At 41.1% G+C, this 18,663-nt stretch overlaps 1 protein-coding gene across 4 annotated transcripts in view; it reads right to left on the reverse strand.

Moving 5' to 3' along the window:
• Positions 1–3,513: 3,513 nt before the first annotated feature.
• Axud1 (AXIN1 up-regulated 1) overlaps positions 3,514–18,663 on the reverse strand; it is a 68,974-nt gene continuing 53,824 nt past the window's right edge. Inside the window, exons 1-4 of one of the 4 annotated variants that reach the window (XM_065219188.1) lie at positions 16,557–16,571; positions 15,290–15,641; positions 5,864–6,763; positions 3,514–5,802 (exon numbers count right to left, since the gene is read on the reverse strand). In XM_065219188.1, coding sequence (XP_065075260.1) covers positions 4,239–5,802; positions 5,864–6,763; positions 15,290–15,357 — 2,532 coding nt within the window. In that variant the 5' untranslated portion in view covers positions 15,358–15,641; positions 16,557–16,571 and the 3' untranslated portion in view covers positions 3,514–4,238. Of the gene's footprint in view, positions 5,803–5,863; positions 6,764–15,289; positions 15,642–15,836; positions 16,530–16,556; positions 16,572–18,663 lie in introns of those variants that run through there. The other 3 variants (XM_065219187.1, XM_065219186.1, XM_065219185.1) reach the window with 3 other exon arrangements.

Below are 18,663 nucleotides of genomic sequence, written 5' to 3' on the forward strand. Positions count from 1 at the left end.
CGGGAAATATTTATTTGATATCCCGGGAAATCCCGGGATCCCGGGAAGTCAATAAAGGCAGTAAATTGTTTTAATATTCGTATGTATCTAATTTCTTTTAGCGATGTTCTGAAATGTATGTTTCATCTCCTTAGAAGAATGATTAAAAAAGGAGGTTTCTTTAATACTAGGGACACCAGATTTAACGACATATCTTCATTTTGAAGACATTTAAAATTCTGTGAAGGCAGATATGCAGACATTTTGAAGACATTTCATGATATGTGAAGTTGTTTCAAGACATGCGGAAGCTGAAGCAGACTTCCGATGGTTTTTTTTTTTATTTTAAGCTGGCATATGAAGATTTTTTTTAAATAAATGAAGTTTTTGATTTCATATTTTAAGCTTCTTCCTGAATATGTTGAATATGAATAATGTAACCAAAATCGGATGTTCCAAAATAAAACTTGATCCAATTGAATATTCACAGGACTTTCACGGAAATATTCGATTAGCTGGAGATCTTTTGAATACTTCCTGATCAACGTTCAGTTTTGGGAGAATATCTTCACAATAATACTTGATCGACCTGAAGTCTTGAAAAATATCCAGAGGTCTTTAAATCTCCGACCAGCTGTACATCCTTTAAATACTCTCTCATCAAACTTCCGTCTGGGAAGGATGTCAAGAAGACGTCTTTTGAATTTTTGAACACTTAAAAATATTCAGAACATTACTTGATTAAGTTGGAAAGTCTTGAATAATATCCAGAGATATCATCACAAATCCGTGAATAGCAGTTATACGAAGATTCGTGTACTTTCAAGAAGTTTCTTGAACTTAAGCTCAGTGCCATGAAACGCAAAGCCTATATAAAGTTCCCTGAATATGTAGAATATTCTACGGAATCCTGGGATTTTTCGGCAACTTCTTCGAAGTTCCCAGTACTTCAAAGATTTTTCCATAGCTTACATCTTTTAATTTTTCGATGGGTACAACTGAATTTCTGCCCAGTTTGCTGAACTTGTATGAATTTCAAATAATTCATGCGATGTTCCGTAATCATCTTCCACGAAGTTGTTTAATATTCTACGAAGTATCCTGAAGATCTATGATGTTCCCTGAACTTTTACGAAGTTCCACGAACTTCTATGAAGTTCTCTAAAATCAAATGAATGTCTCTTGACATCTAAGAAGTTCCCTAATGGGACGTGATATTATGTCTGTCAGCCAAACTGCACAATAGTCTGTGCAGATCATGATGATTATGGTGGATGATTTCTCTCATGAATGTATTTGTAAAAACTATTTTGCCGTGCTTTAGGATTACATTGATTACATACTAACGGGTAAAGGTAATGCATACCTTTCAACGTAACGACAAGATTCCGCTAGCTAATCTAAGGAAGGACTCTAAAAACTGCAAATACTGAGTCTTTTCATCAGTTGAGACTAGCACTACGTACTTCCAACCATCTTAACAATGCATTTCAATGGTTTTAGATCAACTATGAGTGATGGACATCTCACGACGTTCAACCTGATTGAATCAAAATGTTCACGGTTTGTTTCACTGCTAGATCGTATTTTTCACGAGTGCTTCTTGTACAACGATCATATACAAAACGTGATGTCTGTGTGCAATTCTTTCGAAAAATCAGAATGAATGGCAAACTAAGGGAAGAGATATATTTCATAAGATGTAAAAGTTCTGGATTCAAATTCTGCTACAGATATTCCAAGAAAGGTTTAAAGTGTTAAAAGAGTCTCAAATAAAAAAATCCTGGGGTACACGCGATCCCGGGATTTTTAAATTAATTTCCCGGGATTCGGAAATCCCGGGAAATGTAACAATCCCGGGACATCCCGGGTTGGAAGCTCTAGTCCGGGGTATTAGATGGAGTCGCCTCCCTCGCTAAAATCCAACATTCCTTGGTTGGTTTGTAGTATGTGTTTGATTCTCGATAAGTTTAACCTCGATTTCATCACTATTGTTCAACTTATCAAATGACATTTTATGCATTTTATTGCCATGAAAAACCAGTCTCAATTTACTCTTCAATTAAGTCAAATAGGGGAATTTACGTATTCTCGGCAACCTAAGCAGCAACAATCTTTCTATAGCCTTTTCGCTAAGGAACGCACACATATGCAGTATAGGTTTGTTTACAATATTTTGCTGTCAGCTCGCAGCTGCTCTAACAATTTCAGTCGAAAGAATTGTCAAAAACTGTTTTGAAACGCTTTTACAAAGCTCCAATCTTCTCTAGTGAGAGCGCCTATTGTGGGCATGTGGGCAACATCTTTTATTTGAGCTGCTTGTTAAGCAGCTGTGCTTTCATCGGCAACTCGAAATCAGCAGCATTTTGTAGTGCGTTTGTTTCATTTCAAGAAAGCCCGTTGTTGGGGGGTGGGGAGGGTGATATCCATCTCCAACGGGGGAGTTTGGTAACGATGATCAAACCGATTTGTACCTTCCTCAAAAGTTGTCCTTGCTCGCTTTCTACTCTCTATACACAATTTTCACACTGCCGTACTCTAACGGAACTATCAATTCTATTCTTTCATATCCTCATCTATCGTATAAAAATTGCCTCTTTAATCTGTTATTTGAAATTAGCATCTTCAAACTAAGAAAACTTTGCTAGATTGCTTTTCTCAGTGTTAAAAGTATAATCAAATTGAAGCTGAAAGCCTAAAAATAGTTTGAATTCATTCAGCGAAGTGTTTTCGTAAGAAAATCCAGTGAAATTAGCGTTTCAATTTGGGTTGCCGAAAATAGTCTGTCATGCCGGAGCCGTCATTTCCCCTATACAAATAATAATGCAAATGGGAAAAATCTGAATTCTCGATTGAACAACGAAATTGCCGACTTTGTCCGGTTATTTATTGATTCCCGAACGGGTGGCCACCCTGCACTATTGTATGGGAAAAATATAAATTTAAATAAATTCGCAATTTACTGCACATTTTTTGCCGAAATGTAGGGGAAATGGCTCTAATGTTGGCCTATGGATCTAAGATTGGGCACATCGCTAAAAATTTGCTATTTATCAATTGTATCTAGATGGCGTCATTGGACGGTAGTGTACTAATGGATATTTTTGGTTGCTATTGAAAATTTAGTCGATTGCTGAATTTATGTATGGACCCAAATTAGGGACACCTAGGCCGACATTACATACATTTCCCCTACTTCGCAGAATTATGGCTTTTTACGCAATGTTTTTACAGTAACAGTTTGTTTTTTTCAAAGACCGACCTCTTTGGTTCTAGTAAATAAGTATTGAGAATATGCAGATTTCTCATACAACCTAATTGATTACCCCTCTAATGTTGGGTGATGGCACCTCTTTGATAACTTTCCATTGAATAGGTACGATGCAAATGGTCAATGTGATACAACTCAGCAAAACAGTTTTCCATGTGACTATTGGTATGTGTTTAGTTGTTATTTTTTCATAATTGATATCCATCATTTTACTTCACATTTTACATTGTGAGTTTTGTTCTTTTTTTTTATAGATATTTCAATTGTTTAAGGTTAGCATTAAGTGTAACTTATGTACAGTGAAAGACGGCCTTATCTGCCTGTTTCTCATTACTTTTTTTCATGTAACTTACAATTTCCTACTGAATCAATCGCTTTAATTTTCCAAATATTTTACTTTATTTTACCAGCTGTTGGGTATTTGCTTTGTTCGATTAACATTTTTACTTGTATGTTTGTAAACTGCATCGCTTGCTACTTTAAATCTACCGTAAGAAATTAGTGTTGCTCGGTTCCGCCTTTCGACGGACCTCGCTCAAATTCAATATCTTTAATTTATCTAAAAACTTGTCTCCTCTTTTGTAGCAAATTTTGTTTGGATTTACTTTTCTACTCAAGAAAACAGCTACAATTACAAATTACATACGATTTCCGGTTTTGTTTTGCTAGAAGAATATGCTTTTATAGGTTTACTGCTACTTTTACAATGGTTTTCTGTAAGAATTCGAGTCATGAGAGCGCACCGAATAACAAAAGTCGTACAATAGTCGTAAGAAAAATTAATCAAAGGATTAGAGAATAAAACAAACAGTAGATAACATTGTGGGAGGGATCTTTTTTAACAGAAATGGGTATATTTTAAACGAGAAATTTGAAATGAAAATAAACTAAAGCTGAAACAAACAAAAAAGAAAGCGAATGCGGCTTGCTAATAGAGGTAGCAAAATAAGTGCAATTACGTCACAGAGAGTAAAACCTTCTACTATAATTAATTGGACACAGTTTCAACAATACTATTCTTGATAATTTCGCTTAAATTTTCGCTTGTTTCGATAATCGGTCCACTGCTAGCGGGGTTGGAGCTGCCTGGTGGTTCCTCTTTTTCCGAACTGTCCCCATTTGGCAGCTGCTGTTGGCTTGTTTCGTCTTGAGTATCATCTTCGGTGGAACATGGTTCCGAGCTGTCGACCACACTGGACAGGGGCATTACCGGAGGATCCCGGAAGTCACTCAGTTCATCGTCTTCTTCGGCGATGATGGACCTCCGGGCTAAGGTCAACTGGTGACGGCTGCTCGCGAGGAGATCATTGATGGCCTCCAACCGGTCGCTATTCGAGGCAAGGGGGGTGTTGAGGTCGATGAAGTCAGCACTTGGCGGGCTGTGGTTCGGCGGAGCGGGATCCAGTGGATCTTCTGTCGGCTGAGGGACCGGATCGCTGGAGGAACATGAAGTTTGTGAATCCTGCTGCAGGTCCACGTGTGTCCTGGAGGTACTGGGTTGAGTTTCGGCCGAAGAACTATGTTCGTCGCAGCCAAAGTTAGGATTGATGGGGGTATTAAGCGTAGCGTCTTCGTCCAGGATTGCCGAACTGCTGCTGGGGGTGCTTTCCATCTGACTATGATAGGGGGAATGTGGGTCAGGTTGCCTTTGATCTAGGACCAGGTTCGAGTGGTGAGGTTGATGGTACTGTTGTTGGTCCATGCTCGTTGGGTAATTTCCGTAGTACGGGGCCATAAGCGAACTGGACATAGATAGCTGATCGTTGGCCTGCTGGGTAGTTCCGTAATAATCCCGGAAAGCGTAGTGCAGATCTAACGATTCAGTGCCTGCGGGGACTGCGGGGGAAACCGAATGATTGGCTAAATAGTTATGACTTACTGCATATGGATGCGGCTGGTGGGTAGTTGGAAGGTGGTGATGATGGTGGTGGTAACTGTCGACGGCATCGATACCATTGACTCCCACCATACCATACAGCCCGGGTAATCGCACTGGTCCACTGGACCAGTCCTTACTATTACCATAACCGCCCGCCGAATGCATTCCCATGCCAGCGTGTTCCTCGCTGTTCGCTTTGTTATCTAAATTTATCCTCATGATCGTATGAATGAAATGTGTCCGCACCCGGGCCGGATTGAACTCAACCCTTCCGACCACATTGGCGCACCCATCCTGCGTACAACCGCAGGGGAAGCTTGGCCTGTCCACCTGACATTTGATACCCGCCTGACTGCAGGAGCACGTATCCGGATCGCAGTACCCTCGACAGGTACAGCCGCACACTTCCCGCGAGGTTCGTATCACTCGGCATTCGTCCTTCTCCGTGGAATCGATTTTTCTCACACCGGCCGCTTTGAGCAGAGCTCGCCTCTGCCGGGTGGTGACCGGTTGCAGGAAGCCATAGGATTCACTTTCCGCCTCGGATCCACTTTCGCTGGGTTCCTCCTCGCTGTCGGTTTCCTCGCTCGAACTCGAACGGGGGTTCAGTTCCTGCAGCTGGGCCCGGTGCATCTTGCGCTGTTCGGCCGCATGCTCGGCCAGAGTGAAGCGTCTGAAAAAGGGTGTAAAAGGTTAGCTTAGCTTATGCCTAGCGCTTTATAAGTCATACTTACTTCGAGTGTACGTGCTGGAACTCCATTCCGAGCGTGCAACCGCCCTGTGACGGTACACACCCAAAGCCTTGCATCCGCGTGAAATAGTACACCGTGACGCCGTCGAACGTAATGCCCTTCTTTGGTCGCTTTTCCGCGCTCGCACCGGTGGTTTCCTCCGCCGAACGCCGCTTGAGATTACTTTTCACCGGTGGAAGCTCGGTCATTTCCTTCTCCAATGTCGATAGATTCCTCGATGGTTCCGAACCCAAGCCGGAATCAGACCCATCACTTGCTTCCTCTTCTTCGTTTTCCTGAGTTACCACAACGACGGCACTACCGTCGGTCACTTCCGTTGCCGATTCCGTCACCCCTACCACTCCCCCATTCACATGCCTTACATCGGCAAACGCTTCCGATTCTCCATCCACCATTTCAGCACTCTGACCAATGATCGACACATTCGGAGTGTCGCCACAGGAAGCCGTCGTGAAGCTTTCGTCCTCCAGGCTAGTAGACTTGGTCTCATCGTGATCCCCATTTTCCAGCGATAACGCACTCTCATCGTGTCCATTAACACTAGAATTCACAGGTTCAAGCCCTTCAGCACTGCATATTACATCACCAGCGCCACCGCCATCATCTTCATCGTCCTGCCGGGCGGCGGGGCTCTTTAGATTTGTCATATCAACCAGGATGATCTGACCGGTCGAACTGTCCAGCTCGCTGTTGGCCGTTCCAGTCGTCACAGCACTGGCATTGCTCACATTCAGCACGTCGTTATCACATTCGTCCAGGGCGAGCGGATCGTACAGGGGATCCTCGCAGTTTAGCTCCTCCGAAGTCATCATGTCGTGCGTTGCTTCCATCGTCGGTGGTTCCTCGTTAGGACCCATAGGAGCCATTCCGTTGGTTGTTAACCTGGGGGGAGGGAGATGGAGAAAGCGAGGGCCTGGTTAGCGATTTCGAAATATGTGCATGGCATGACTATTTAATGAAAGTTTATATCTTCTTAAAAAAGTTTTTTTTCCGTGCTGAGCACCAATGCTACGGACGCCAGGGAGGCAGCTCGCACACCTGGACCCTACCTATCGACCCATCAACTCATGAACCGGGGACCAACGGCTTTACTTCCCTTCTGAAGGAAGGCATGAGCAGAGATGTTATGCCTCAGAACATCCCGGCGGCGCCGACTGGGATTGATCCCAGGCCTGCTGGGGTGAGAGGTTATCACGGTTATCACTACACCACCGGCGCCACTAGTTAAAAAAAAGTTAACACGTTTGTTTTGAAATATTGTTTATTGCACCACCTATTATATAGTGAGCCAATTTAAAATCGTTAGTTGGTTGTACAGTGCTGATAAAAATCATTCCTACTACACTCAACTTAGATAATGGAGACAACCTTAACAGATAGACCAACTACCTGCATGAATTTGAATTTTGACATAAACACATTCTCTTGATCAAGGCAACCTCTGAGTATCGAAGTCAACATTTGTTTTTATTCATTCGTGGCTGGATGTTTATTATCGCCTGTGTTCTTGTCAATATCAATATTCATCTTCATCTTGGTGGGGATGATTTTGATGATCATGTAAAATTATTGCCTCATGCTGAATTGAGGTTTTAGGCTCTGGAGTCGACATTATTCTAAATAATTATTTTGCCCAAAATTAATTTGATTATTTTGCTTTTGAGGGTCGCTTCTGATTTTGACAATTTTGGGTTGGATAATCAAGCAGTGGTGAATATCAACAAACGCGTATTCGTTGATGTATAATGATCTCATTATACATAATTTGGAGAAATCAGTATGTGACTGCGAAAGACAAGTTCGATGTTTCAGAATCCATCAGGAAACAGCAAGTGTCGAAGTTCCCCTAGAAATTCATGATTTGGCAGGCGATTGGATCGTGCGGAAAACGGAGCAAGCCTTTTGTAACAACCTACAACCGCAAATAGCCTAGTCTACATGAACGAGTGCCTGAAGTAACAACTGCTTCCGTTTCTCAAATCACACAATGTTCCTACAATTTTTTTTGGACAGATCTAGCCTCTTATCACTACTCCAAGGACGTTCTGGAATGGTGCAAGACGAATGGGGTCAATTTCGTGCCGAAGGATCTAAATCCCCAAAACACACCGGAGTTGTGGCCGATCGAAAGATACTGGGGTATAATGAAGCACGAACTCCGTAAGCATCCTAAAGTTGTCACTACGGAGCAGGAGATTATGAAATCATGGTTGAAAGCAGAAAATAAAGTCGATTCAACCCTTTTTACCAGTGGCGTCCCGTAACCTCACTTTCACCAACTTTCAAAACCAGATTTAATTGCATATTCATACTCGAATCGGTTGAAAAATAAACTTAATCTCCTAGTTTACTCGATATCTATCAATTGCAAGCAATATTTTGATAATTGTTTATGTTTTGAGAGTTGGTGCACAGGTAGATTGAGGTTAAGGAAACGCCACTGCCTTTTACAAAACCTTATGGGTGGAATTAAGAGGAAAGTTAGGGCATTTGGATTTGGTGAAGAAATAGAGTGAGAAAAAGATACGTAACCCAAGCTTATATAGTATTATATTCTCAGAAAATGTCATAACAATCGGTTGAGAGACTTATTTTTGGCGAGTACTTCTAAGTAATGCAATTCAACTGTGGACACCCTTTAGAGAACAGCGAACACACTTTTTCCTTGTGTCAAGATCATCCTCGGTGGACAAAGCTTAGTCTACTATCAACAAGGCATACAAAGTGAAAAGACTGACATGTGTTCCTTTGATTAAAAAAAATCCTGTTCGCCTAGTTTGAAGCTGGGACGGGACTTGACAATCGAGCTTCTTACTTTTCTTAATGTGTTTGATGAATGCCCTTCGAAAATTTGTGCGTGGTGTTTAACGAAATTGACCAATATTTTAATTTGGAATCATCTCTGCTCAACACAATCAAAACAACAATAAACATACAGCAGCACTTTAAATACGCAGTGTTCTCAATTCGTCAACTTTACTATCACAAATATAAGCTACTAGCAACTCCATTGAAGTCAACATGGCTTCCGGCATCACTGTCAGTAAGATTGCTGTGATCCCTCTGTTCTTTTTATTGCACGATTGCTACTGTCAAATCGACCAATCAGCAACTGGCTTGGATTTGACATAGCTACCCGATTGTCAAGTCCCGTCCCAGGTTTGAAGTACACTCATAAATAATTCAAAACATTGTTAGATTAAAAAGTATTATTTTTTCGATAAATGCGATTTAAACATCGCTTAGTATAAAAAAAAAATCTATCTTAGATTTTAAATTAATCATAACATTGAGTCTGAAACGAAGATTCCTTAGTAGTATAAAAAGATAGGTGAAACGCGTACCATTCTGGATTATTTTTTTTTAAGTGGTAGCAATCATTCCATTCGACAAGGTCAGTAAGTTATTATAAATTAATTAAAACGTTCAGCTGGAGGCGAACCAGCCCAAGGTTGAATGCCTCCTTAAAGAAAACCTAACCTAACCTTAAACGATCTTCGACTTAATAAAATATTCCACACAAGAGTGCAAACAGCCTTGATTGGATCTTTCTTTACATCAGGAAGAAATTTATTTATTTATTTGTTTAATTAATCATCTGACTGTTGTCTACATAAAAAATCTTAAAAACTATACCATTCATGCGTTTCTAATACGAGTCAAAAAGCGAGCAGAAGGTTCCCCAAATTCAAACAATTCTTCAACAGCCGTGAACGTACGCATCATAGTTGTTAGTGGTTCGTTGTAACCGAATGCTGTTCGATGGTATCGTGGTTGGAGTAGGGTACCACTTCGTAATGTTCTCGGCGGCACTCGGATATCTAACAGCGAAAGAAGACTCACGCAGTCGACATCCCCATTCAATAACTTGGCAACTAATGCTGCCTGTTGATTCTTCCGTCGACGTTCCAGGGTTTCCAAACTCAGCAAATTGCAGCGATCAGAATACGGCGGGAGATTTTGCGGATCGCGCCACGGTAGGTTACGCAATGCCATTCTCATAAACTTTCGCTTAACACCTTTGATCCCCAAGTTCCAGGTCAACTGATGAGGAAACCAGACCAAGGAGGCGTTTTCCAGGATAGGTCGAACAAGGGAGTAATAAAGAGCTTTCAAGCAGTGTGGGTCAGAGAAGTCTTTTGATATTTTCGACACGAATTCTAACTGACGGTTAGCCTTGGTGATCACAGCAGTACGGTGGAGGTTAAACGATAATTTATTATCTAGTAGAACGCCTAGATCGCTGAACTGGTCGGTTCTTTGCAGTATAACACCGTTGATGGCATAATCGAAAAATAATCGGCTGCTTGATGCGGTAAAACGACATTACCATGCCTTTTGGTATGCTCACGGTAAGCCTATTCCGATTGCACCAACTAACGAATAGATCCAATAGCGATTGAAGACGAATACAATCCTCAGTACATCGCACCACGAAATACAGCTTTATGTCATCGGCATACGCAAGCCTGCAACCATCTCCAAGTACAAGCAATACGTCGTTGAAGAATAAAAGAAACAACAACGGGCCAAGATTGCTACCCTGTGGTACGCCCGACGAGTTCGTAAAATACTAGGAAGTACTGGAATCAAGTTTAACCCACAAAGACCTGCAAGTCAGATACGAGCAAAACCACGATGTCAACCGATTTGATGTGCCGAGTTTGGATAGCTTAGCCAACAGAGTATCATGGTTGATCGTATCAAACGCTGCTTTTAGGTCCGTATAGATGACGTCTACTTGCGCCCCAGTTGTTCGAAACACGTCGTGGTAAAAACCAGGAGATTTGTAGTAACCGAACGTCCTGGCATGAAGCCATGTTGGTCGCAGGAGATGTAACATTTGGTACGTTCAAGAATTACCCCACTCACAATTATCTCAAACAGTTTTGAGGCAGCTGAAAGGTTGGTGATACCTCTGTAGTTTTTAACATCACGTTTGTCTCCTTTCTTGTGTACTGGAACCATAAATGACTCCTTCCCGACAGCAGGAAATTTTGACTCCACAAACGATGCATTAAAGATTCTGCAAAGTGGCTCAACCAGAATATTGGAGTTCACGGCAATACACTACAGGAGGAATGCCGTCTGGTCCAGGCGTGACAAGACTCGCAGGAACATCCGAAATAGCAGAGGCAAGTTCAGCCGATTCGACAGATTCTGTGACAAATACTGACGAAAAATGAGCAGCAAAGAGCTCACATTTCTCGTCGCTTATCGATGTTTCACAACATCATTGAGAAAAATGGTTGCGGGTTTAGTAGAATTTTTCCTCTTCGAGTTTACGTACATCCAAAAGCTCTTGGGGTTTCGTCTTAGGTTAGTTTGCACACGCAAAACGTACGATTTGTAGAACGAAGAGTTAAGCTTACGGTACTCGTTGCACGCCAAGTGAAAGCTACGTTTATTAGCCAGAGAACGAAATCGCCGTAATCTACGTTGCGAAGCATTACGTTTGCGTTTTAGTTTTCGTAGCAATGCAGTGCTCCAGGCAGGAAAAACAGCAGGTCGACGAATCGGTACATTTGCATCCATCCAATCATTTAGCATAACGCACAACGTTTCACCCATTTCATCAGCATTCATTCCATCAAAAAGAATATCCCAGTCGATACTCGACAGGAAATCCAATAGAGCACCGAAATCAATCTTGTTGTAGTCTAACGAAATTCCATCACTGTCATTCTCATCATGCAGCTGTACACCATTGACAATTAGAGATGGTAAGTAGACAACAAGCGGTGGATGATGAAGGTCGACAGGCAAAAGTGGTGACACAGATCTTGAGATATGCATAATCCGTAGGGCAAAAGAGCAAATCGAGAATGCGTCCCAAGTGGTTGCGCTCGAGATTCATCTGATGCAAATTGAGGAAATCCATGCCATCAATCAGTAGGGAGCTAGCAATTGGTAATGGCACAGAGTTCACAGGTCGAATTTCGCCGTCAGACCAGTTCCAAAACACTCCAGGTTGATTATAGTCACCGCAGACCAGCATGCATTCGTTGTCAGAACCTCTGTTATGCAGCTCATGGATCGACTGAACACAACATCAAATTTAGATTTCAATTTGATCTCAGACTTTGCTCTGGAGTTTACCTACAACGCACGGTACCAAATATGGTCTTGGATACTCTACTAACCCTAACATCGAGAAAATCCTACTAAGGCACCACTAAAGCCCTACAGTAAAAGTATGGACGACTGTCACCACAAAACTGAAAAAAGCTGTTCCAATCGAGCAAAGCGGTGCATTTTGACGGTTCGGTTGGAACAACTTTTGACAGACGTCCATACTTTTACTGTAGGGCTTTAGGCACCACGACACAGTAGTTAATCCCCAGTTCAGAAGACTCCCAGCTTTATATTTGCAAGATTCTAAACTCTACTGGAAGGCACTGGTACCTGATGTCGGTTCAACGTTCAATTCAATAAAATCATAATTTCAGTCCGCATCGTGCTCTCTTGTCGTGTGGATCTATTTGCTTTTTGCTGAAGGAAGTGTTACTACTACCTAAAGCTACAACAAATTTAAACACCACTTTTCAGTGCTCAACCTGTAAAATTTCTACCTTTTTCAACTCTTATTCCTTTTCGATCCATGTTTGGACCCTACCCGAGATAATCCTTCTTGGATATCGAATTGGAAAATTCCTCTTCGATCCTTCAGATTCTTATAGTAATCTGCTTGGAAGTAGATTTTGATAAAAATTTACTGCCGCCGTGGCGCCTGAGCGCAAAAGAAAGGGGCAAACTCTTGATCCCCCTTCTGATGAAATAAATTTGAATGATCCATCATCCAGGAAAAAATCTAGTAAACTTTCCCGGCTTAATGCCAAGAAGGAAAAGATTCCCCCTATTGTGATAACCACTACCATGCTCTTGGCATGGAACTTTTGAACAAGTTTTCACTACAAATTGGACGTCGGGGTGAATGCCGTGTATTAGCTGTAACCTTGGACGGATTTAAATGCCTTCTCAAGTATCTTACTGAGAAGCAGCGCAATTTTTTTACTTACGACACCAAAACTGAACGTGTGTTCAAGGTTGTCATGAAAGGACTGCCCAGTGGTGAATCCCTGGATCAGATCAAAGATGAACTGGCAAAATTACTTGGAGTTGTGCCACTACAAGTAATCAAAATGAAAATGAAATCCCGTCCTGGCGATTCACGCAACGAGATTTCTAATGATTTTTATTTAGTTCACTTCAAATCTAGCGAACTAAACAACCTAAAGGCCTTGGAAAAAGCTATCCTCATGCTCCATGTCCGAACACTTCCGGAAGACTGGAGGAAATTTCCAAAACCACACCCAGTGCCGCAAGTGCCAGGGATGGGGTCACGGAACTAAAAATTGCTACATGCCAGCTAAATGCATGAATTGTGGTGATTCCTCTCACGACTGTCCTGTGAAGGAAAATTATATGTTCAAATTGTGGTGAAAGCCATAAATCCATTTTTTGGGAATGTAAGACTCGCAAAGCGATCCTACAATCTCGTTCTAAGCTCCCCTAGCTGGTAACTATGTTCAGCAAGTAAATGGAGCTACCTATGCTGCTATTGCAGTGGGTAGAAATCAAAATACTAACCAACGTAATTCTAACGGAAATTTTGACTTAGGGAGCATAACTGCTCCTAGTTAAAATGGAATTTTCACAGAAATCATTAATTGACATGATTACTGATATGCTTAAAACTAACTCCATGTTTGATGCTATTCAAACTGGAGTAAAATTTGCAAACAATATTGTCATGACTTTGAAATTCAGTAATGGATTTTAAAGCATGAAATATTTTAATGCTCGATCTCTTAAAGATAATGAGAGCTCATAACGTGCATATTGCGGTTAAAACCAAATCCTTGAACCTGGCAATAAGGTTAAAAGGGACGCAAATTATTTCATTTATTGAAATGATCGTCTTGATGGACCCTGTGGTGGCGTTGCCATCATTGTTCATAGACGAATCAAACATAAAATTTTTCCTTCATTTGAAACCAAAGTTTTTGAAACTTTGGAAGTTTCTGTTGAAACAAAATTTGGACAACTTACGTTTATAGCTGCCTATTTGCCATTCCAATGCGCAGGCCAGCAAAAGAATTTTCTCAAGGGCGACCTTCTGAAACTTACCCGTCATAGGTCTATTTGTGATTTTAATGCAAAACACCGCTCATGGAATAATGCTCAAAGCAATACCAATGTAATATTCTGTTTGATGATTGTTCTGCAGGTTATTACACTATTCAATATCCAAACAACCCAACATGCTTTTCTTCAGCAAGAAATTTCTCAACTATTGAATTGGTCTTAACTGATTCATGTCAACTTTGTAGCCAATTGGTTACTCATGCTGACTTCGGTTCTGATCACCTTCCAGTAACTTTTGAAATATCCCATGAAAGAATCTTTAATCCCTACAGCTCTATTTTCAATTACCATAGAGCTGATTGGGAGCAATATAGAACATTTATGGAATATAACTTCGATCCAAACATTCCTTTGCAAACCAAAGATGAAATTGATTATGCTCTTGAATCTCTGACTACTTCTATAGTTGAAGCAAGAGCTACCTCAGTACCAAAAATGCGAGGTTAAATTCGATTCAATTATAATAGACGACGATCTTCAGCTCTTGATCCGTCGGAAAAATGTCCGTAGGAGGCAATATCAAAGAAAAAGGGATCCTGCCATGAAATTTATCTGGCGAGGGTTGCAAAAACAAATTGAAAACTTTTGAAAATAATGTTTCCCAAGTTCCAAACCCTTTTGGAAACCCACAAAATTTTTGAAAAAAACTCAAAAGCCTATTCCAGCGGTAAAATTTTGATCACCAATTCGGTAAAAGCTCAGAAACTTGCTCAGCTATTCGGGGTTTGGGTCTTACTATTCCTATTGAGAATCAGGTTACTCGGGATTACCTGAATATTTTCTTTCGGGGAAATATTTTTGATGATTCCTGGGGGACTGATTTGGACGAAGTGAGATCTATAACTAAAAAGTTTCAAAATATGAAAGCTCCAGGTGATGATGGAATTTTCTATATCCTCATCAAAAAACAATCACTGTTACTTTGACTACCCCTATATTCATCAACTTTCCTTACTATGTATCGAAATTTTAGAGCAGGATTCATTTGACCACTGTGGTTTTTATCCTGTGATGACAAATCTATATCTCTACCCTGGTGCATTATGGACAGTGATTGTTCACTGGAGACCTGGTCCTACGACCCCCTTCTGTGCTTGAAAACGAAAAATGAAGTTGAGATCACACGATCAAAAATACGATTGTAGTTACTATTATTCGTATGGCCTGAAACTATATCTAACATCAGTCAAATTATATGGGTAAAAATGTGTGTCAGTTAAAAGGATTGGAAGGAAACGTTTAACAATTCAAAAGACTTACCCAAAAATTGTCGAACTATTAGCATTCTTCTGCAAATAGGTCAGGAGAGTTTTGATTGGCTTCAGCATAGTTTGAACGATGCCGTCCTGGAAGGTCGTGCTGTGCAGATCTTCGCTCACTGCAACTATCACTGCCGTTAGTTAATGTTTGATTCTGTCCCACAAAGTTTAAGCACTTCTGATCTATTCCAACAACACTCGATTTATCTTCATACACTACGGGATTTGTCCACAGGGTGAGATCGTCGAAGCTTTGTCTCAAGACCATGGTGTAGCACCACCACCGTCAGGGGGATGAATATCCGCTTAGGTGCCCGATTTAAAGGCCATTTCGCCGAATTCCACGGCAGAATCTGTGCGGAAAAAGAGAAAGAGAGGGGACATCGTGAGGACGGGAAACTAGATCGATAGTCACTCGCTAGGTGTTGATATGCTATTTCAATGATGGTCCATAAACCATCATCCCGCACCGGGGTCCGGCCGTACGCGACGGATCGATCGTTGCTAAAATTATTGTTTTCTACCGTGTCTCTATGTATGCTTATCACCTTTAACGAAATGCTTTCGGTGGGATTTTTGTTCGCCTTTCGCCAAAGCAATTTTTTGTTCTCTCGAATTTGAGTGCTGATTTACCGTGCTGTGATGTCGGTATGTTCGAGCGAACGGATTCCGATCCGAAAGAGAAGACACACACTCGATGGACAAAACCGGAGATTATCGCTCGGAAGACTCGGCTGTTATCAGAGGGGCCTCTGAGTGGAGTTGTCGCGACGCAGCAGCTGGCACGGGAAAATTGAAATGAAACCTTCACACCGACCACGACTTGCGAAGCAGCGCGCGAGTTTTCGAACCTCGGTCGATGTCGAGATTTACGTAGGTACCCCTATGTGTGCTGTGTGTCTTTCTTGTGTGTGGCGGAGCAGTTATAATGAACCATTCGCCGTAATGACGAAAGCGCGTTTTGTACATCTACCACCACCGAGAGGCACCGAAAGTCTCTACTGCTGTTGCTGTTGTTGTTTTTTGCTGTTGCTGCAGGAGAGCGAGAAGATCAAAGTTTTTTCCTTCCCCAATGTGCTGCTTTTGAATTTTTCAAACTGCCTGGGCCAAGTATTGTACTCTCGGAACAAAACAGATCTCGTTTGTGCGAAGTAGGTATATCTCGCAGTGCACACCCTACCCCATCATCATCGTCGTCGTCGTCGCCGTCGTTGGGCACCGTTGTTCGAACTTGCTTGACTGTGTGCGAGGGGAGCACCAATACACACCCGTTACAAGGGGAACGAAAACCTCGAACAGTTTCCAACTCGACGCAGTATGCCGCCGCCTATCTCGTGTGTCCGTCGTTCTCTAGCAGTGGAGCAGTACTACTAATCCACAGCAGCGAGCTTGGCCCGACTTCATGCATCTGTTGTCGTTTGGTTTCGCTATACGCTCCACGGCAGTGGTCTTCAACCTTTTTTTCCCGCTTGCAATCCCCCCTTCAATTAACCATTTAGTAAAGCTTATATGCATCACTGCTGTTGTTTGCATTGACATCTATAGGAAATTACGCATAATCTGTGTTCCGTTAGTTGTTCACAGAGGGCAGTGTAGTAAAAAAAGTTAAGGATTGTGTCCTAAGCACTGTTGACGTAGGACTATGAGATTGTTTTTTTTTGCTTAATAATTTAACTAATTAGCGGAAATGGATCTAATGTTACCCTGTGGATCTAAGATTGGGCCCATCGCTAAAAATCTGCTATTTAACAATTTTACCTAGATGAAAGCGTCATTGGGACGGTACTAATGGATATTTTTGGTCGCTATTCAAAATTTAGCCGATTGCTGAATTTATGTATGGGCCCAAATTAGGGGAATTTAGGCCGACATTACATCCATTTCCCCTATTACAAAATTATTTATTTATAAATTTTAATCTAAAATTAACAAACATTTAATCCAAAGTTTTGAAATTGGGTTGTTTAAGGGTATTGAGGTAAATGCATATTCATTCGTAATCTGCATTAAATATGAAACCCAAACCCAAAATTTCATCAATTTTGGTACACTGCACATTGGGCAAAAGTTGATAATACCGCGACTAAATTGAATATCTCGGCTGCCAAACGCTTTCAGTTAACATGTTATACATATTCTCAAAGGAAAAACTCTGTTGAATCGATTGGTGGTGGTCTCATTGGCCGGAGATTTTTGCGTACCAAGATAGAGGGCCAAGATCAACCCGAGTTCCCGGTAAAGTAGGAAATGCCACTATCTATCGACATAATTTTACACTTTACTTAACGTATATTACTGGAAATTGATAGCACTAAGTATATATGGTGTAAAGACATCATAAACGCCCTCAAAGAAACTCCACTGGCCTAAAGGAGGATCCGGAACGACCGATAAAGTGGCCACATTATAAAAAATGTCCTAGAACCTTGTGATTTAGTCTATGTTGTTCAGAATCAAGAGATCAAAGCGTATGTAATATGGAAACTATATTTTGAGGTAAAGTGGCCATATTCTGGTTCTCCGCATAATCTGGACTGACCGATAAAGTGGCCACATTATAAAAAGTTTCCTAGAACCTTGCGATTTTTTCTATGTTGTTCAGAATTATGAGATCAAAGCGAATTTAATAAAGAATTTAAATGTTGGTGTAAAGTGGCCATATCCTGGTTTTCCGGATAAACTAGATTGATCGATGAAGTAGCCAACGGCATGAGACTGGCACATACGAGCGTCAATTTCGACATAAAATTGAGTCAAAGTAAACGCAAAATTCAGCTCAATCAAACGTACTTTCGAGTTTGAGTCTTGGAGCACTTAATTTTACATAACATGTTTGTTTACGTCTCATCCTTTATGTCAAAGATGAATTCCGTCACGCGTAAGATTAGGTATTGATGAGAGTGTGTGGGTTCGAAAAAAATATCGCTGTGCTCAGAAAACGAAGCTCTTTCAGATGATATATAAAAATCGATATATTTTTTCAAATAAAGAACCAAATTAGGGGACATTCAATATCCTTAATTTTCATATTTCAAAATTCAGTTCCTATCCCATTCAAAATTAAGTTCCAAACATGTGCAACCAATTTTAGGGTACCTACTGAATAATGTTTATTTACAGTAACCGTAATGCATTTCATATAACAGCAAGTCAGTTCGTACACTGGTGAATAAATTTTTAACTAAACTGGCCACCATACAACAGGTCTTATAAGTCAAAAACAGCAACCATCTAGTTGAGCTTTCAAGTTAAAACAAGTAATTATAAGTCAAATCGTATACTCGCCGGGCCTGGTGTGAAAATTTAGAACTGAGCTGTCCACTATACAATATAGGTCGTGTTGACAGCAACCTTCTATCTAGTCGAAATGTCGAC

Source organism: Ochlerotatus camptorhynchus, unplaced genomic scaffold (assembly GCF_037179485.1).
Source record: "Ochlerotatus camptorhynchus isolate MF236.1 unplaced genomic scaffold, CSIRO-AGI_Acam_v1.1 ptg000101l, whole genome shotgun sequence".
Taxonomy (NCBI): Eukaryota; Metazoa; Arthropoda; class Insecta; order Diptera; family Culicidae; genus Ochlerotatus; species Ochlerotatus camptorhynchus.